Source organism: Clytia hemisphaerica, unplaced genomic scaffold (assembly GCF_902728285.1).
Source record: "Clytia hemisphaerica strain Z4C2 unplaced genomic scaffold, Clytia hemisphaerica genome assembly, whole genome shotgun sequence".
NCBI lineage: Eukaryota > Metazoa > Cnidaria > Hydrozoa > Leptothecata > Clytiidae > Clytia > Clytia hemisphaerica.
The window spans coordinates 2772709-2794185 of NW_027103528.1; the positions used below are offsets into that span (position 1 = coordinate 2772709).

Here is a 21477-nt window from a genome sequence, read left to right on the forward strand (position 1 = left end):
CATATAATCAATTGATAAATAATTCATATTTTTTCCTTGAATCTAGTTTCCCTAAAATAATATAGCTAATTTTTACAAGACAAAAATATACAATTGACTCTCTAATTCGAACAAAAGAGTTCGAATGTTATAGTTGATGAATAATAATTTAAATGAAGGACAAAAAACAGTTGATAAATATTAGAAAAATACTTTGAAAATTAAAATAAATACCTAATAATTGGCTAATTAAAACAAATTCAATAATTGGGTTAAATAATAAATACTAATCATACAATTAGTTATTTTTCATATTTGGCGCCCTTCAAAGAGAGCAATTAATCGTTAATGGCTTCCTATAAAAATAGACACCCTGAAATTTTTTCAGTTTCGCTGTCAAAATTTCGATTTCGCTGTCAACATTTTTCAACGACAAAAGAAAGAATAATTTTACGTTAGCTTTTTCGTCACTTTCTGACCAATCTTGCTCCCCATCTGTGTCAATCCAATGCGAAAAAGCTTAAATTGACGAGTAAGCAAACGATATAACTCTTATTTAAAAACAAAACCTATAGAAAGACGTCAAAAAAGATCTTTTGTTATTATTTCAATTTGACTTGGAAATTAACTTTTTCCGTTGTTCATGTTTTCTTTGTAAAACCGTTATCTCAACTCAAAAAAGGGTACTTAAAACCATAAAAAGTTAATAACTGAACTGAACTACAAATATCATGTACGAAAAACGCAAATCCTTTGAAATAGACTAATAATATCACAATTGCTTCAACTTTCTTCTGATGACGGAACAGTATATGGTTATATGGGATATATGAGTTATGTGTGCGTAATCTGGAATTTCTAGCTTTTTAAAATCTACTTGCAGAATCTAATGTTTTGAATACAAAGATCTAGGGAAAGCAGATTTTGGTATGACGAAAGTCACTATAGACTGTGTCAAAATACCGTGTTGGGTATTCCTATTGAATACTTCCTTAATGACTTCAATTTCTCTCTCATTTGCCTTTTTCTCCAACATTGAATCATACATTTCCTGTGTAGGGTTCGTGACGTCATAGTATTCTTTGACATTAATACTGAAACCTACATCATTCTTTTTGACACCCATTTTCAGCAAATCAGCTAAAAAATCATCTGAATTATAGGTTGGAGTGCCATGGACTTTATCAAGAACCTGTGACCAGAAACAACCAGGTTTTGCCAATGTCACCACAATATTTCCACCATCTTGTAGTTGCCTTAGACACGACATAAACAATGCTTTGACATTCGTAATATGGTACAGGAAATGCCATATAATGATTGTGTCAGGCTTATGTGATAAACGATTGCAATGCAAATCAGTTGGATCACCACAGATGATGGATACATCAATTTCAGGACATTGATTCCTCATTCGCTGCATAAACAACTCACAATGACCAGCCACTGGATATATGCCAGTGTAAGATTGTAAATCTGGCATACAATCTTGACCAAGGAATGAATCAATATAGCCATCACCGCAGCCAACACTTAAAACATGTTTACTGGTCGCGAATTCCAAGGCCACCTTGTTCTTTATGTATTGGTCATAATCGGATAAATCTCGGCGACGAACCAAAAAATCATGATCTCCTTCAAGACGATACGATAAGGTGAGACGTTTTGTTGTGCTCATTTTTCTTATTTCTGTGAAAGACTAAAAATATTAAGATGAGGGATTAAGATATCTTGGCATTGTATTTTTAGAAAAGTTCGAGAATTTCATATTGGTTCAAGAAATTAAATCTAATGATAATCACTGATAACTGAGATTCATGCAAACCTGGTTTACAAACGCGATCGAAAAACGTAAGTATGATTATACACGGTGACGGCGAATTGAGAATCATTAATCAGAGAACAAAAGTATCCATCAAAACTAATACAAGATTTAATTTTCAAATCTCCAAAATTTAAAGTAAAACTTTATTTGAAGTGAAGACAGATTTAAGCTCCCAAAGGAGCTGGAAAATGTAATTTTTAAGATTTTTTAACAATCTACACATTTTTCAAAAGGAAATTCATATTTTCACTACACTTCATCTCGGGATGTTGGCTGCGTTTAGACCAACTGGCATTTGTAATTTGGCATTTGCTCATGAGGGATTCGATTTTAATAGCTTTTCCATTGTATTTTCTGTCATGGCATTTAAGGAATCGTCTTTTTAGAGTCATTACTGAAAAGGTGATTCCCTCAAGTTCAACTTTGACAGATCAAACAATGATAAGCATGGAATTTCTCAAAAATTGCAGTCATTAAGACTGAAACTTTTTGCCGTAGGGCTAGGCTATGGCAAATTTTTCAAATTTTCCAATCTATAGAAAGAACTGAATAAAAAACGTGCAAATACTTTAAAAAATCTAAAATGTCATTTTTTCTCTTTGTTTTGGTTTCTTTGTTTGATTTGAAATGCCAGAAAAGGGAATTCCTTTGCTCAAAATGGCATTTCAAATGCCAACGAAATGCCAACACGCTGGCATCATTAGGCATTTGACAAACCGAACAATTGCGCGGAACAATAGAATTCAAAAGAATACTGCAAGCAATTACAAATGCCAGGCTGGTCTAAACGCAGCCGTTCTTGAGTTTTTATAAGATACTTCACTAATTGGTCATTAAAAGTAAAAGAAATGACGCGTTCTTTAGAAAAATTAACAAAATTGTTCTATTACAGGTTAACGACCAACCAAATTAAATAAGAGCTTGTAAAGACTCCAGCTTGTCCCTTCATCTCAGATCCCTTTAAGCGCAATGTTTGTACGATTAAGCTAAACATATTGTTATTACTGACAGTCAAGCAGCATGAAAAACTTTTATTGCGTTTACTTGAGATCACAACTTGTATTTCAAAGAAAGCTTTGATAAAAGTCCTGGCATGTCTATCCATATTCTTGTATCAGACTGTGATACCCAATTCCCCTCACATGGCATGAAATCAAGAATGTTTTCCAGGGAGGGGGGGCACTCGATTCAAAAACGACCATAATTGCGGCCAAAAGTGAGGCCTTTGAAATCGATTCCTTACAGTGCAGAGAAAATCTAGTCAAATCTGAGTAAATTTGGAATGAATAATCGACTCTTACGGTGCATTTTCTTGAAAATTGGTCAGATTTCCCAAACTCTTACAGTGCAATATTTTTCATATTTTCTCATTTCGTCCCTACAGTGCACTTTTGTGAAGCTTGAAAAAAGCTCCTTAAGGCCGTACGTACAGTAGGTTATTTGCCTTGAGTACCCACCCCCCTCCGAGCGTTTCGGTACGCGTCTCACTACACCGCTGCACCAGATCAAAATACAAGAACAGCAAGCATAGTCTGAGTGATTCCTAAACCTCAAGTCTTATATTTGAGAGAGCAAATTGAGATATCAAATCCTTTTTTATAACTTACTTTTCCTCCCAAAATATCACACGGAGGAAATGAGTCTTTCCCTCAGTTTAAAAGGAATGAAAAGAGAGGGTGTTTATGATTTACACGTACGGTTCATTATATAATGAGGATGCTAAAAATTATGAGAAATTCGAAATTTTGTAAGTTTTGAAACTTTGAAAAAAATCATGAGAAAGAAAATCAACAATAAAAGCGCCTAAAAAGAAAGAATTTATTTGTACTAATTAACACGTTTGAATTTTTGTCAATTTTTTTGAGGCTTAAAAATTATTTTTTCGATCAAACGAACCTAAATTGAATCTGCATTTTCCCAATCATAACTTAATGCTAAATATATTTCTAAAATATATATTTGAAATTTCTTGTAAAAGATTAAGTATTAAAAGTGTGTACGTACGGTTAAATAATTCCCTGCTTCCATGATGAGCCCTGTCAACGAGGAAGGGGGCCCATTTTTGGCAGAAACCTTCATGCGTATACAACTTGAAAATATTTGGTACCTGAAAACGTATGAGATTTTAAAAGGTAACAAAATCTTCAACGGCAAGTATATCGAAACCTTGTTTTGAAAACGCCCCTAATCGATTTTCACTAAAACTTCTATTATTGGTAACAATGATGAATGGAATCCTTCCCGGGGGGGGGGTGCTAGGGCAAAATGGGTTACGGGGATGCTCCGCTGGTCAGGGTACCTTTTTAAACCTCCACGAGTCCCAGGTAGGGTCGCAAAAACACCAAAATAGAAAAATTAGTCCCTCGTAGGGTGCCTATTTTTGGAAAATTTGGGGAAAAAGTAGAAAATTTGAGAAAATTTTGGAATTTCAGTCCCATTCAGGGTCACTTTTTTCGCAAATTTCGAGTCCCACGTAGGGTCCATTTTACGAACCTCAGCGGAGCACCCCCGTCGGTCGACAAGGGTAGTACCCCCCCCCGGGGAATCCTTTAAGCTATTTGCTCAATGATATGGTAAAATCTGAAATTGAAAATCAACCTTATTCATTTAAAAACAATCTAACGTATCATAAAATATTATTCGGCCTTTAGCGTAAATTCTAAGTCTCAAAACACAAAAAAGGGATGAAAAAAAGTTGGGAGAAAACGACTTGTAACAGGTTTGAACAACGTGTGATGCAGATAACAAAATCTATCATTTTTATGAACATGCGAAAACCTCAAAAGCTCTAATTTACAGAACGTTAATAATCTGGACTTATTACACCCCTAAACACTGAACACTTTAAACGCCCTTGACCGCCTTCCTGGTTTGATTTTCTACGAAAACGTAAATAAATACACATATTGGACCCCCTCCTCCAAAAATAGTTCACGGGGTCCCTGTTTATCTCAGTTTTTAGTTCAAAGGGGAATGGGGAGGCTCATTCCTTTTTGAATTTTTTGTTCATCTTCATCATATAAAAAGGAAAATCTTAATCACGCTAATTATCTAAAACAGAAAAATGGCTCCCTGTGTTTGAAAAATTGATGTTTCGAGAAAACTTTGAACTTTCAATTAGCCCCTCGGTTAGCGTTTTGTCTGACTTAGATTATAATTAACCGACTAATTCTCAAGTTTTCATTTTCGAAGTTTCTTTCCTTCCTTCCTGAGCAATGATTATTTTATTTACATTTTTAATTTGATCCTTTAAAGAATATTTCATTTTCGATTTTTCAGCACCCGTTCCGTTAATGTTTTGTGAGCGTGTCCTTGTATGTGGCAGTACTTTTTATCAATGCTTAAGGGTTGTTTTTTTGTTATGGATTGGTCCATTAAGGGCTAGAGTGTAATCTTCGAGCTTTTTCAAACAAGAAAAAGTGAATTCTTGTGAAGACTAGCGAATTCAGCTTTACAATTTTTTTTCAAACGGTATTTCTTTCGAAATCTAGCATATGTATTTTTTTCAATACAGGGACGTTTGAAAACCTTGCTGAGGCGGTTTACATTTAAAATAAGTGGCTGTACTATCCCGATCCAAATTTCTTATGCTTGTTTGCTTTTTTGCACAAAAGGCTTCGAATGGAATAAATTAACATTTAAAGGCTTTGTGCACTCAAGAACATGCAAAATTCTTAAAAAATGTTAAGAATATACTCGAAAACTGTAGAAATTAATCTTTCCAGCGCGCAACATTTTCCAAAAAATGTGAAAATTTCCAACTCTTTTATTTTGAAAAAAAAAACGTGTGTCGGAACGACACGGAACATACTTTTTCGCTCAAAATAAAGACTGGTGGTTTTGGGGGGCTCAATCCGAACCAATAAGATATCGAAGCTACATAGGGATTTTCAAGCAAGTGATATCTTCACCTCTTCCTCTCGGAGGAGGCTCTTAACCCAATTTGCCCCAGGTGTTAGGTAGAATTTACCACACCGCTTTCCTTTGTGCATGTTTCGAAGATTTTTGAAACGATTTGAATCTTTCTGACTTTTAATAAAATCTTATTCAACATTTTGAAATTTTGATAACTTTATACATCTCGTCATCAATATTAGGAAATTTTTAATTATTTTGAGGGGAGTCTCTAAACATCAACTAGAAAAGCCACCAGAAATGGTGACCACGACCAACGTACACGATTTAGCGACCCGGTAAATTTGGGTTATCGAGTTTATTTAGTCTTTCCTCCATAAATCCTCAAGGTATAAGAAAAACATCCTTACAAAAATTTGACTAGACCGTACTTCCGACTGATGATTTTTGATTGCGCTGAGTCAAGTGAATTAGACTAAGACGTTATTTTGAGCTATAATTGGAGTTGAATAATATAACCGAGAACAGAGCCAATATAAAAACAGATTTGCAATTTTCTTATCTTTAAATAAAAACATTACTTCATTCCACCTTTACCTTCAAAAAATAACATGTTTTACAGTCCGGATAATAAAAGGCTCAAAACCGAGAAATACACCATATACTACTGGCTCACTTAATCTACTTATTAGTAGGGAGACAAAATTGATTAACAAGTCGCAGTGGAGAGCACCCAGGGGGGGGGCACCTAGGCTAAATTGGTTACGGGACGTGGAGCTGGTCAGAGTCTCTTTTTAGGCTCTGAAGATATCTGACAGGGTCCCAGATTCACTAATTTTATAGATGTTTATCTGACATGGTTGCCTTTTGGTTATTTGGGCAATTTTCAGGGTGGAAAGTAGAAAAACTTTCAATTTTTCGTCTATTTTCAGTCATTTTTGCCTCGAAGTTTGCCACCTTTCGGAATGCAAATGGGAAAAGTTTTTCTTTCTGACAGGGTCCAAAATTTACCAAAAAATCATACATGACAAGGTCCACTTTTAAAATTAGAAGAATCTTACGTAAGCGATTAGCCTCTAACCATTGGTCCGATAGATTCAATGACCCTATGAATAGCAAGCTTATATGAAAAATTCATCAATTACAAGTCATTTTAGAAGAGCTGAGCTAGATATTCAGTAGACGGATGCTATCGTCCGTTAAATACCCTGAGTATCAAAGGTCGAGTTTTCAAAGAATATATCAACCCACAGATATCTGTAAAGCCCGAAGGGCTAGATTTGCGGCTTTTATCGAAAAGTGAAGCCTAGTTTTGGAAGGATTTCCTACCAAAGTCACGTGACTAAAATATGCAATTTCACCGGTTTGAGAGATGTGAAATAGCGTTTGCCGCCTACGTTTTTTGATCTCGTGCTCCGAAAACAATTAAAATGCTAGATCCTATCCATTGGCACGAAATTTAAAAAGTCAAATTTTTGCTTCACTTTTTTTTGCTGGAGAAAGCTTAAAGTTGCCTATCTAGCCCTTCGGGCTTAGATATCTGTGTATCAACCTCTTAGGACCAAGTGTGAAAATTTTATCGTACATGTCTCAATCTAATCACTGTAGAAAGAATCAAAGATGAAGAGCAAATATTACCTTATTAATGTTTAGCAGACTGTATCAATATACATGTTTACTATTGATGATTTCCCAAGAAACCACCAAGTGTAATTGAATTGAGTTTCTTTCAAAAGAAATCTTCTACATGATTCCCAAATGTATAACAGTAATTACTAAACAATTACTTATGGTAATATTACTTCAATGGAATCGAAATAATAGAAAAATATTATGATTCTCTATTACTGACTCTTTTTAAAAAGCGTTGATTATATTTCTGAGATGAGTTTTCAACGACGCAAAAAAAACTATCAACTTTGAACTTAATCCAAGATCTCGGATTGTCGTCATGGTTTCTTTTCTCTGCGTTGATTACGTGCTGAATAGAAGGTTGATATATGATTTCGGAAAGTATATATGCGCAGAGTTTACGCCATCAGGGCGGTTTATGGGAAAAAAGCGGCGGCAGAGTTTTGAACAAACTATAAACACTTCCGCCACTGCTTACTCCACCCCGAGCTAACCTCTGTTCTCAAATTCTATTCCACCATTAGGTTGTTGTCCAGTCGTTTATATGTTCATGATATCATATATGATTTTCGACTGTGTGTATACTTTTGAATCCCTTTTGTCACTCCAATAATTCTTTTTATGACTTGGAAAAAATAGCTTGCCAAAGTTGAGAGCCTGTGTCATAAGAATATCCAAATTCGAATGTGACACTCTCTAAAATTATTAGACACTTTTAAGTCAAAATTTAGAAATATTAGTCGGAGTTTTGACAAGCTGACGATGGTTTTGCCTCTGTTATCTTTGTTATGATATGGATAAAAGATTTGAGAAGAGTAGAACAACAGAGAACTTTGTCGAAGTTTTGATGTTGCTTTATTTTGCATGATGTTGTTGATTTAAAGTAGTCCGAAAAATTAAGAACGCATTTAAGAACATTTTAGGCTGAAAATTGCTAAAAAAATAAGCACATCCAGGCTCAGCCAAATTTTAGGTGTCCTAATAAAAAAAAACGTGTATTAACTTTGTTCCTATGAAATAACGTGTAGAACTTAACCGATAATTATGTTCTCACGATTGTTTCAAAATCTGTGAGAACTTAGACAAATGTTATTTTTTCGACACAAAGCTCGAAATTTTTGAACTTATCAGAAACACTGACCGAATGTCGCCAATTAAGAAATATACGCTAAACATGTTTTCTTTAAAAAACACTAATTTGAACTGAAGAAAATCAAGCATGTTCTTGCAATCAGTTGTAAATGTTTTGTTTTTTTATCTAAAAGAGATAGCGTAGGTCCCAAGGTTGAGTCTCTTTTAAGTAAAAAGTAAGTAAGTCTTCGACCGCAGTCGGAGGCGATCCGAACGCTCCTCTTTCGATAGCTGTCTACCCGAAGGTAGGGGAGGGCGCCACTCTTTCTCCCTGGATTGCTCCACTTACCCTTGATCCTTCTCTTAATTGCTGAGCATCTAACAGAGAGGCATCAAGTACCATTTTGGGAATCTTTGGTATGACCCGGCTGGGGGTTGAACCCACAACCTTGCGCACCGTAGCTGGATGCTCTACCACTGCACTACGATCGCTACGAGTCTCTTTTAGGGGTCGGGCTCACAAATTGTCCGCATAAACCAGAAGATTCTTCTTTCTCCAGCTCAACGTCCCTCTCAAAGGTCTATACTTTTAAAAAGAATATAGATGGTATAGACTGTGCTTTTCAAAATTAAAATTGTTTGCTACTTTCTATTTTATTCATAGAAGAGAAATTTTAGGAGAGATAGTGTCACTTTCACACACTCAGTTTGTAAAAATGTGTGCTTTTTTAAAGGTAATAGCGAAATTGCAATTTAAGTGCAAAAAATGGAATATTTTAAGGTTAGAAATTTTTATTAATCGTTGAAAATAATGAATAAAAATTTGGTAAAGAAACTTATTATTCGGGGAAAATGGAGTGTGAGGGTACGAATTTCACCAATTATTTTATACATTTCAAAAGCTGATTACAATCGGCTTTTTAGGCTTTTTGATTGCTGACTGATAGTGTCAGATAATTCTCTGGTCTATCAGTAACATAGATAAAGCCTGGGATACACGGGGGACGAGGTTGGTGAGAATTTACTAAAAAAGATATCCCTTATAGCCTTGGCAAGAAAAATAAATAAATATTCTATTTTGATTGATAAGGTTGAGTTTACAACAAAAATATTGTATAGTTGCTAAAATCAGAGTGTAGGCTATAATTTTTATACAGACGTTAATTTGATGACTTATAGGTGTAAATAAGTAACGGAAAAAAGTATAAATATCCAAAAAAAGCTTTCTTGCGTATGTAGTAGAATGGAAGTATAAAAGCTTTTATCATGTTGTTAAATAAACTTAATTATGGAATATTGGCACATTGGGATTGAAGCTTGGACCCTATCCAGTATTATGCACGGGCTACAGGCCTAGTAGTGTGGTGGCAGGGGGCAGGGAGCTGCTTCTCCCGGCCGATTTTGAGGGGGCGCCAAAGGACAGGGTGCGTAAAGGCTAATTACAGTGCATAATTACAGCTCCCCTTTCCTTTTTGAGCATTTGAATTTAGCAGATTTCAGTCAAAAATAGAAAGAATATACCTAGGATTTTTCAAGCTTACAACCCTTGCGTGAGTTTTACTGAGATATTATACTTTAATTAGGGGGCAATAAAATGCCAACTTTCGAAAATGACCTCCCCAGTTTGACCAAATTTTGGTAGACCCACAACGCTACTGAACGGTCCTACTCAGATTCCTTTTCGTGATATTAATAATTCCTTAAAGGAAATTTTGTTTTTACATGAATGTTTCCGTTTCATATCAGACACACTTTTCATATCAGGAAAGTGTCTGCCTATTGTTATATTGTGCTGATATAAGCAAAAAAATGTTTTTCTTTTCCTTTTTTTGACCAATCTTGCTCCACACAAGCAAGTCAATATTCTATATACCTTTATGAATCTTTTCCCTGGCTTTTAACTAATTTTTATGTGATTTTAGAGAGTTTCACAATAATTCTAGTATGGTTGATAAAATGTAAATCCTATTTTTTTATAAATCCCAAATTAGGTTGGAGCCGGTATAAGTATTAAGATGTCGATTATAAGGCTAATCTTGATTTGTCATATGAAATACGGTGACATTTTTTTCAAAAGCTGCTTTTCAGAACGATTGTTTTACTAGCTTACTTGGTATTTTGTGGTTTTGATTTTAAAGGGAGGATCAGATGGTCTAGACTCGAGACTGGCATTAGAGAAATTGAAAATTGTTAGGCAAAATTATTTTGCGGTTTTGCTCAGGACTATAGAGGAAATCCGAATGCTAGATACATCAAACCAAATGATTATGTTTGAAGGGTTTGTGAAAATGTGCAAAGTCAAAGAAATGGTTTTAGGAGGGCCCCAAAGCAGTTCGCGTGACGACATGATAGGGACTTTTTTGAAGCGTGATTGCGTAATGAGAGGCCAAAAGGTGATGATGATTTGAAATATTTTTGACCTGTGAAACGTGATTTGGACTTTTGCATGCCTTTTGCTGATTTTCGTGATCGTGATTGAAGACGAAGAATTGCGACCAGAGTTACCGGTGGGGGCTTCTTTTAGCAAGCCTGGTTCGTGTCCTTTGTGAATAAAAGAAATTTGGGACAGTGTGGAGCTTGGGTATTAAAAGAACGTAGTTTGTAAAAGTATTGTAACAACCCGTAACAAGCCAACATGACCCAGAATTCGCAGTGAATTATAGACTTTGAGCACCGTGGTAGCGAGTCCTTAAAATTAAACTATTCCGATAGCATCTATCATCTATAAAAAAGTAATGCAGAAATGTGCTAAATAAGCTCCCATAGGTTTGTCAATTCATTTTTGATTTGTATTTGATTTATGATTCATTTTGATTTATTTTTGACTTTTTCCTGATTTCTGTTTGATTTATTTTTTATTAGAAAATATGCACGCGTGGAGTTTACAGTCATTATTGTATAGTAACGGTGAAAAAAAACCGTCAAACCGAAAAACTCTACCGACTGTAATCTCCTTTAGGCAAAAAAACCTTTGGCCCCTATTCGGGTCCTAATACCCTTACGCGTAAACCTAAAAATATTTCGGTTGATCCCGCCAATCGTCGAAGACGAGGACTGGGATCCAGGTCTCTCGCTGAAAAAACCTTGAGGGATAAACAGTTGTAATATTTGGTCCATAATTTTAACAGTCGTTTGCCTTTTACAATAGACCTTATCAGAGTTTTTGATTTTTCTAAAAAAACAATGCATTGTGGGATTGTTTCGAGTGTATTACAATAGAATTCCCTCGAGGAATTCCTAAATGATTTCTATTGTACAGGGTGTCCCTAATTAAAGTATCGAGTCGAAACACAACTATGAGTAGAAAGTTTTATGTGCGTGTTCACAAAATTGTATTTTAAGCTCTCCCTCTGTTTTCTTTGTCATTACGATTAATTTATACGTTGTAACTACCTTTTGTAATAAGCCTGTGTGATGGAGAACGTTCTTATATTTTAGCGATAACACACACAAACTTTTCTACTCAATCGCATGTTCAAACTCGATACTTTTATTAGGGACACCCTGTAGTAGTACACTCGAAACAATTCCACGATGCATCGCTTTTTTAGAAAAATCAAAAACTCCGATAAGGTCTATTAGTGGCCGCATTTTGCACCGCTTTTTTATTCAACTATTTGAATTGTATTTTGTGCACCAAAGAAATAAGAACAATCGAGGCTCGTTAAAAGTTTACTGACTGCACGTCTTTTTATATAAGAACAAACTATATAAGAACATAGGCTTCGACGGCCAAAATGTTAAGAACAAGTTGAGAACATTTTAAGACTTTGCAGAATCTAAAACACCCGAAAATGGGCAAAAGTGTTCGAAAAATTGTGAAAATAAGAATATTTTTAGGCTGAAAACACAAAAGGTCAAAAACATCCGAGGGCTTAAATATTTTGGGTGTTCTTATAAAAAACGTGTAATCTAATTAAGGAGTGTAAAAAAAGCGTGCGAACTTTAAACATTTGCTTTTGAGATATATGTATATGCAATGCATGAGGTCATTCGTGGTTAACTTTGGTTGTGGTTTGATCTGTTATTTATAGTAAATAATTCAGATATCCGGTGTGTTTTGATTAAATGTAGCACGGCTGCATTTGATTAATGTTGTTAATGTTGCTAAGAATAAAGACACCCTGTGTCAGGTAGCACAATGATGGGCCTATTTCACAGAGATGGATAATTTTATTTCAATAGCGTTTTCCCATTTTATATTCATTTTATTTTATTTTTGGGGAAAATTCTAAATTTCACATGTAATATATACCAATCAAGAGAATAGCATTGTGAAAGTATTAAGCATACACGTTTTTCTTATAAGCACATCCAAAATCTATGAAGCTTTTGGATCCTCTGAACTTTTTGAGTTTTAAGCCTGAAAATGTTCTTAACATATTCTTATTTTCGCCATTTTTTTGAGTATCTTTGTCCATTTTCTTAAGAAATTGAGTGTTTTAGAGTCCGCGAAGCCTTAAAATGTTCTTAGCTTGTTCTTAACATTTTAGCCATCGAAAACTTATGTTCTTATATAATTTATTCTTATAAAAAAAACATATATGGGGGATAATTACAAATTTATAATCAGAAATGATCTAAATGCAAAAGGTACAGTTGCTAAATTTCTTGATGGTTATATTTTTAGCTTTGTCTCCATTGTTTTTAGCCAAATATTCAATATTCAGAAATTCTTATAAAATACGTTTCTATAAAAAAAATTGGTAAACTTACCGGAAAATAAATGTCGCATGGATTTCCGAAATGAAGTTTTGACTGGGCTGGATTTCTCATCCTAATCTTCTAATCTCTAGTCTTATTCTTTACCAGTTCTCCAAGGGTGAATGTTTTATACAAATAATCCCGAAATTTATGTTGTGGGTATGTTGTGGGGGAGGGCTGACTAATACACTAATAAAACCGTAAAGTGTCTCAGTTTATGCCGTCACCATATTCTATTGACATTTTAATCAAATTGGTTAATATCATGTCATGACTACTCAAATACAAGCTTTTTTTTATAAGAATAGTGTACTTTGGATGAGGGTCAAGTATTCTTAAAGAAAGTTTCAAAATTGAGGGCAAAATATTCTTAACGTATACTTCTTACATTTTTAGACTTGACTTTTACAAACATGAGAAATGATCGATTTGAGAGTTATAGACTTTTGAGTGAACATTTGGGTTAAAATTACATTTCTTATCTTCAAAGCTTCAATTTATCTCTAACAAAAGGAAGCCTGATAACCAAATACAAAATGACTGTATTCTTATCAAATTCGATGCAATTCATCCTCGAGGGTATTCTTAGGATATTCATACGATTTGGCCAATTTGTTATAGAAGATATTCTTATAAAAAAGCGTGTATTTAGTTAAGCTCATTGACTCCGTCTAATTAAAAAATCAATTAAAGGATCAAAAAATAAAATGCTTTTACCATGGCCTTTAATCGCATTATATAGACAAGATTAAACTTTATAAGACCGTATGTGCCGCCCGTTTAAAGGACTATATAGGATCGACGACGTTTGAATTTCTGGTGTAGCGTGATCAAATTATTTTGTGTACTCCTGTGAATGCCCATGATTGAACTCCCAGACGTTCGTACTGGTGGATATTTTCCCAGCTGGCACCCAACGTTGTTGCAACGTTTTTTAACGTTCACAACCTCCATATAACGTTAGATGAACGTTGAAACAACGTTGTGTGCCAGCTGGGTTTCTTAAAAGCAATCGATTATTATGGATCTTTGCTATTTTTACCGATTAAAATGTTCTTAATTTCACCACTATGTAAGTATGTTTGTGTATGTGTGTAGCATTCTCAGAAATTGANGAGTCCTCGGATATACTTGCTTTTCACTTACACGTTTTTTTTATTAGAACGTCTAAAATTTGGCTGAGCCTGGATGTGCTTAATTTTTTTGCAATTTTCAGTCTAAAATGTTCTTAAATGCGTTCTTAATTTTTGAGACTACTCTAAATCAACAATATCATGCAAAATAAAGAGCACTTAAAATTGGTAAAATTTGGACAACATTTGACTCTCGATTTTAGAAAATCCGTCCCTAAGTTCGGTTAAAATTGCTTAATAAGAGGAAAAAATTGTCGTGTTTTGTCATTTTTTTCTTACGATGTTCTTAATTTTTCGACGAATTTAAGACTAAATGTTCTTATAAACTGGGTTCTAATAAAAAAAACGTGTAGTATTTCTTGAATGACTTTGCTATAGAGTTGACAGGCCCGGCGGAACAACCGTTAAAGTGGGGAGGCTGAAGACTCAAAATGAGATAAAATTTGGTAGGAATTTGAGGGAAAAATCTCATTTACTCAAAAGTGGAGTGGCTGAAGTCTCCCCAGTCTCCCCACTTCCGCCGAGCCTGGTTGACCCAAGAGAGTCAAGTCCCTATCAAATAAATTCAGGTCAAAAATAATTAGTAGCAAAATCGTTTTATAGCTTAAGAATCTTTATCTTCAAAAAAAAACCATGAAGGGAAAAACTGAGTCAACAAGTTTAGACAATTCAAGTCGAAAAACGTCTTTTTACATTTTCTCAAAATGAATTCCTCGGGGACTAGGTTTGGCAGATGTGGGGTGTGTGTGGACGGTTCCTTCTAAAACTAACCCTTAGAGAAAACATTTTGAAAATGTTGTCTTTAATTTTCGAAAAGTGTCCTACTCTTAGAGAGATTCCTTTATTATTTTCTAATGTTTGCAGCCCGTAGAGAGACTTTTGAACGTTACAAATTACAAACTTAGCCTTCTCGTCTGCATATACTCTGCATTCATTTTTGCCAAAGCATGTACCCCTCTTCTCCTGGAAACGAACTTATTGAACTTACCGGATATCTACTTTAGACGGAAGCATACAACACGAAACGGCCACAGAAAAATACAAAGAGTCAATAATTTTGAACAAAACTATCCCGTTGGTACTGTAATACTAGGGACCGTTAGCATCTAGGACGGCAACTTGAATGAGGACGTGAAGTAAGTTTTTTTTTTAAATTGCAACTTTTATATCCAATTTTATCTAGATTTAATATCACATTGACAAATTCATTTAAATGTAGTCAAGTTTTTGTAAAAAATGACGTTATAATTCTCGAGTGATTCATATCATTTAAAACTCTTCCTTTACCTTCTTCATCCCAAAAACAGCGTTAAAAAAGAATTTTCAAGACGTCTTGAGATTTTAAAACGTCCATTAATTACCTTATCAAAATTCACTATTCTCATGAGAAAATTGATACGAAAAGAATAGAACCTTGCTACGATCCAGATATCAATCCCTAAGAGCTTTCTTCTTGTTCAATCTTGCCGTACTTTTTCAAAGTTGCCGAACGTATAATCCAAAATGACTTGATTATGGAACCAATGAGATATGGCCGACAGCTAGAAGTAGATACAATCATGGTCGAAATATATTGAGATTTTTGGGTATTTTAACGTTTTTCAGAATTTAGAGTTCGGGCGAAAATTGCTACTTTAGCACTTCCACTTTCTTTCATTGAGTATTTCGATTTTAGAGGGGTTCGGTGGCTTCTAGGCTATGTTAAAACTCTACTTTCCAACTGTAGTTTAAGGCGCTTAAAAAGGCAGTCCTCGTGGCAAAATGCTTTATTGAAATCAAAATTTAAGGCCGAATTTTAAGAAAAGTGCCACTTAAAACGAATAATGCGCTAGACTCAATCTGTCATTCGGAATGAAGAACGAATATTTTGCTGCCTCTGGGAATGGTTGATTATTGCTCCCTAGCATTTTGCTATATTTTATTGGTTAGGACAAAATAAGGTGTGAAAGCTGGCCTTCGTATACAAAAAAAATTGATGTAGTTTCTTGTCAGGGTAAAATTTTCAATATTTAAATGCATATTGCGCTGTTAGGACAAAAAAACACGTTTGAAATGGTAAACAGTTACTAAAAATAAAACAAATTACAAAAATTCAATTTATAAGTTGAAGCAACTCCATTCAATTTGCGATTTTCGAACGAGTGGGTCTTTTAAAATGAGGTGCTTTTGAAGCTTCGTGATTTCGATTACAGATATACATTCTTTATATTAATAAAACTATTGTATGGAACGTTAAGGCCTTGAAAGGTTGCCGTTGAAGTGAAAAAAGCAAAAAAAACGGGGTTTTTCGACTCTAATGAAAAAATTCTTGAGACTGTAACGTCCGATGAAGGAATTTCATAGGAAAAGTGGACTATAATCAGGAGGCTTTAAAGCACTTTTCTTTAGCTCTACCAAAAATGACGTTTCTAGAATTAAAGGATAAAAATTCATTTTTTCTTCTTCATAGTCTTTTGAATTACTTTTCTCAGAAATTATAGTGTTCTGAATTATCTTTTCAACGATATAATGGCATGTTAAAATTGTGGAAATGGACTTTAGATGCTTGTAAACGTAGGGTCGGAAAGTCTTTAGCCTGGAGTTATATTTGAATCGACAAAATACGCAGTGTTTCCGTCTGATGTTGGAATGTAAATCGCTTAAGAAAGACCAGTTGGTAAACCAGAAACATCAAGAATAAAAACCTGATCTTTCCAGGCTAATTCTGGCCCTGCAAAGCAATTCTTGATACATTTATGATACATATTGAATTGTTATAGGTAAGTACGGTACCGAACTACCGGACAGAAAAAGGCCGGTAATAACATGTCATCGAAAACCTTGAAACCACCTTTGGGAGCTAAAGCCTTTATCAAGAATGAAAAAGAAATTGTTCTTCGAATTCTTAAGATACTTATTAAAATAAAAACGGTCAAAAACAGGAAAATTGACCAACTCACCTCATACTCACTTTTTTTTTATAAGAACCAGTAAAATTTTTGCTGAGGCTCGGCTGTTCTTATTTTTTTGGCACTTTGAGCCTTGAATTGTTCTTACTTTGTTCTTATATTTTCTAAGGTAAAAAACAAGTTTTGCTTTGGCTATTTACTTTACTATTTAGAGGATTTTAGAAACCAGTGATTCTTTTTGCTATAACACTCTTTAACTTCAGCCTCTCCACTGTTCTTGGATTGTTCTTATTTTTTGGTATTTTTGCGCCTCATTGTTCTTATAAAATTGTTCTTATAAAAAAAAAGTGTACTCACTTCATAGTGATTTTAAATTTTTATCTTAAAAAGATAAGATCTGAGTATAAATATTCGATTTTTTTATATATACCTATATAACTTCGGGTTCCATATTATACAATGGTTCTTATCCCGCTCTAGTAAATATCAAAAAATACTGTACTAAATATAGTATGCATAATCTAAATATTTTAGTCTATGGTGTACTTTTATTGCAGAATTGGCTTGAGCTGAGATAGGTAACCTGGAGAATAATATAGATATCCGACTCCCTGCTGGCATACAATGTTGCTTCAAAGTTTATCTAATGTTCACAACGTCAATATAACGTTAGATGAACGTTGAAACCGAGTGGGCATGGAATTGGCGTGCGTAGGGAAATCGAGGACATACTCGAGCACAAAAACAAAGAAATCATTAAATAAAATAAAAATATAATTTTTTAGAAATTCGAAATAAATTTCAATTTTTTAATATAGTATTGTTAATCAAAAAAAATTGTTAGCTTATGAGAATCGGAGATAGAGGGCAGCGAAAGTGAAAAACAAGGAGAGTTAAGTGCTTGAAAATTGCGATAAAAGGAAACACCAGCGGCTAGAAACTAGCAAAAAGAAATTGATCTATTTTAGGCTTACCCAATTTTTACTACTATTGATTAACTCTTTTCTTGAGCAGTGATTTCATGCTCAGCTTTGTTCTTGGTATGTTCTTATTGTTGGACATCTTTTAGCCTCGTTTGTCTCATAAAATTGTTCGTAAAAAGGGTATAAAATGAGTTTTTGCATACGTGTATATATAATAAAAAGTATGTTCCAAAAATATTAACAGTCCACACATTTTCATACATTGATGAAATAAAGATATGATTTGAAATAAAACGTCTTTTGGAAGGATAATTCAGAGTGGTCACTTTAACTTAACTTTCATACGCTTTTTTTTTATAAGAATACACTTTATAAGAATGTCCATGATGAAAATAGCAAAAAAATTAAGAATGATATGCTAAGAATCTCACAATCATGGAATTTTGCTACTCAAGCTAAGCCATTTTTAGAACATTTTCAATTATAAGTTGTCAATTACCCCCAAGTAAGGTTAGCTCCTTTCACAAAAATGCCATTTCATACTTGAGACGTATGTACTAACTGTTAAATCTAGTCTGAATTAGGATCCTAACCTAAGAATGCTGTAAGAATATTTTAGGATGATTTTCCCAAAAAAGTTAAGAATATCCATGATGAAATGGATTTACACCATTCTTATAAAAAAAAGCGTGTATATAAAGATTTCAAAAATGGAAATGAAGGGCATAAATTCAAGAATTTTAATTTTTCGCAATTTGTCAAATCTTTTAACGCTGTAAGGTTATTTGGAACAAATGTTAATTTAATTTTTGCTATTTGTTCTTTTAAAGCAAATATACACTATGGCTTACAAATCACTGGAGCAATGGGAACGTCAACGAAGTCACATGCTGGTTCTGATGGCATTCCAACAACTCATGAACGGTATTGTTTTTGTTTTGTTTTGTTACAGTCAACTAATTTGGAAACCTCTATCATTCGAATCGCTTTATAACTCGAACTAAAATATTGGTCCACTCAGCCGGAAAGTGACGAATCATTAATAAAAATAAGCGTATTTGAGATTTTGGCAAAAAGCCTGTTTTTCAGCCCATTTGTGATGATGTCATTAAAAATCAAATTGAATATCTCAAGACCCATTCAACTAAAATTCATGAACTTTACACGAATAGCACAAGTTCGTTTCACGATTTATTATACTACGAGGGGTGATGATGGGTGAAAAACATTCCTGAAAATTGAGACCTGTATTAATTTACGTCTGAGCCTGAAGATCGAATTAGAGAGTCTGAGTCTGAAGATCGAATTAGAGAGAGTCAACTGTACAGTTTGTTTAACTACAAAATGTAAGGGGAAAGGTTCTCAAAATGATTTGGACGAAGAGATCAAGCATTTGTAACTTTAGAGGCCTTTTAGGTGATGCCATTTTAGGTGGTGCTTATGCCATTTCATAATATGATACTTATGGTATTGTTCCAAATTTCCACGTTTCGATATTAGCCAGCACAAAACTTTAAAACAAGCGCCTGGCTACGTTAATATAGCTGTCATATGTTACGAGGGACTGATTTTTAAGACAAAAGTCCATTTTATTATCTGGGAAGGAAAAATTCACTAAGAGCACGTTATTTTTCACTATTTCTCAGGTATTGAATACAGCATCACATACGCAACAATGTGGCTTTACATCAAATCTGTTGATCCTTTGGCATCCGATTCAAAAAATCGCATCTTCTATTCGTTAATCGCAACAAGTAAATTTGCCAGCACCATATTGTTTTCACCTATCATCGGCAAAATAATGGATAAGCACCGTAATTTACGTACTCTAACTCTATTCGCTAATATTTTAGCTGTTATTGGTAATCTAGTTTACACTTTCAATTTCTCGATATGGTGTTTATTGATTGGTGCTTTCTTAACTGGATTCCAAGGAACAACTCGTCCTATTGGCTACAGTGAAGTTTCCAGATGCTACAGTAAAGATGAAGTCCAATCTAAGCTAGCCTTAACTGCAGGTGCAGATGGTGTTGGCTTCTTGATCGGTCCTGTTTTAAATTTCTTCTTCATCAATGTCGATATCAAAATAGGTAGCTGGCATTTGAATTACTATAATGCTGCAGTTGGTTTCTTAGCTATAGTGTACTTGATTCTGATCATAGCTGACGTCATCTTTCTGAAAGACATTTCGAAAGATTTGGAATTGAGTGGTGAAAGATCTCTTTTACTTGATGAAGAAGAAGATGCGGACAAGGAAGATGATGAAAATCTTCAAACGTTTGAGAAATGGAGTATAGGCACATACGTAGATATTGCTATTATAGCGTGTCTAACATTCTTAACAGCTTTCTTACCATACATGGAAGATATATGGGCTTCTTTGTTGATTATTGATATCCAAGGTTTAACAGTGAAAGAAATGAACATCTTCTTCCTCATTTGCGCAATCTCATCTATAATTACCATGGTCATTTTCATTAAATTCAATTTCACTGGAAGCACGCTATACTATTTAGCTATCACGTGGATTCTAGCATTGCTGATTCAGCAAAACTTAACAGCATTACTCAAAATATATACTTTGTCATACGGCTTGACTATGTTTTTGTGGGGTATCGTGGGTGTAGCAACAACTCAGATTGTGTCAATGGAGTATTACTATTTGGTTGAAATTTTACCAAGAATGGTCACACGTTCTAGATTATCGTACTGGAGTAGTTTTAGATGGTCGCTCTACATGGTGGGATGTTTAATAGCCTCCTTAGCAGGCCCTTATCTTTTTCTTTACTTAGAATACGAAGTTTTATTTGTGAACGCTTTTGTTATGATTTTGTTGATAGCATTCGTGTTTCGGAAGGATTCTTTTGTAAACCCTAAAGTTATTATCAATTAAAACTATTTGGCTAGAATTTTATACCATCAGTCACCAAAAGTATATTAAAATATCTCCCGAACGGGAAGGTGAAACACTTTTCCTCAAACGGTTGTTGAAATAAATAGATAATGCTGATTGAAGGAAAACAAATGTAGATACTATTTCCCGTGTTGCTAGGAAATTACAGGGTTGCCGCCTCTTAATTTCATTTTCTTCTAATTTCACTTTCTAATTCGGCACAAACCCCGAACAAAATTGATGGAGAATTCAAGAAGGCAGCCAGAAAAAGTGATAAATCGGGAAGTAATTTCCTTTTTGGGAAACGCAATATTCCCGTACTTCCCGTGACGGAGGCTCTTGTCATTTCGACATAGTGTTGTCAGCTGATGTATCTTAAAGAAACATATATTTCCAGGGATAGTTTTTGAAAGATCTTGTATTTCAAATATTTTCTATGATCGTAATCGCAATCGTTCTGCAAAAAGAAAATTTGAAATTGAACATTTGAAAATTTTGAACGCAAATATTTTAGCAGTTGTTCAAATGCTAAGGAAATTTAAATTCTTTAGATAATTAACAATAAGATCAAACT

The 21477-nt window shown here is 34.2% G+C and overlaps 1 protein-coding gene across 3 annotated transcripts; it reads left to right on the forward strand.

Moving 5' to 3' along the window:
• Positions 1 to 1155: 1155 nt before the first annotated feature.
• Positions 1156 to 21188, forward strand: LOC136799560 (uncharacterized). Of its 3 annotated transcripts, none has more exons than XM_067056280.1 (3): positions 1156 to 1634; positions 18841 to 18934; positions 19657 to 21187. In XM_067056280.1, exons 2-3 carry the CDS (start codon positions 18853 to 18855, stop codon positions 20901 to 20903), a joined length of 1329 nt encoding a protein of 442 aa, XP_066912381.1. In that variant the 5' UTR covers positions 1156 to 1634; positions 18841 to 18852; the 3' UTR covers positions 20904 to 21187. The 3 variants fall into 3 exon arrangements, with proteins under 3 accessions (XP_066912381.1, XP_066912382.1, XP_066912383.1); XM_067056281.1 differs by lacking the exon at positions 1156 to 1634 and adding an exon at positions 13877 to 14138; XM_067056282.1 differs by lacking the exon at positions 1156 to 1634 and adding an exon at positions 15246 to 15335 and having other exon boundaries at positions 19657 to 21188.
• Positions 21189 to 21477: the final 289 nt, after the last annotated feature.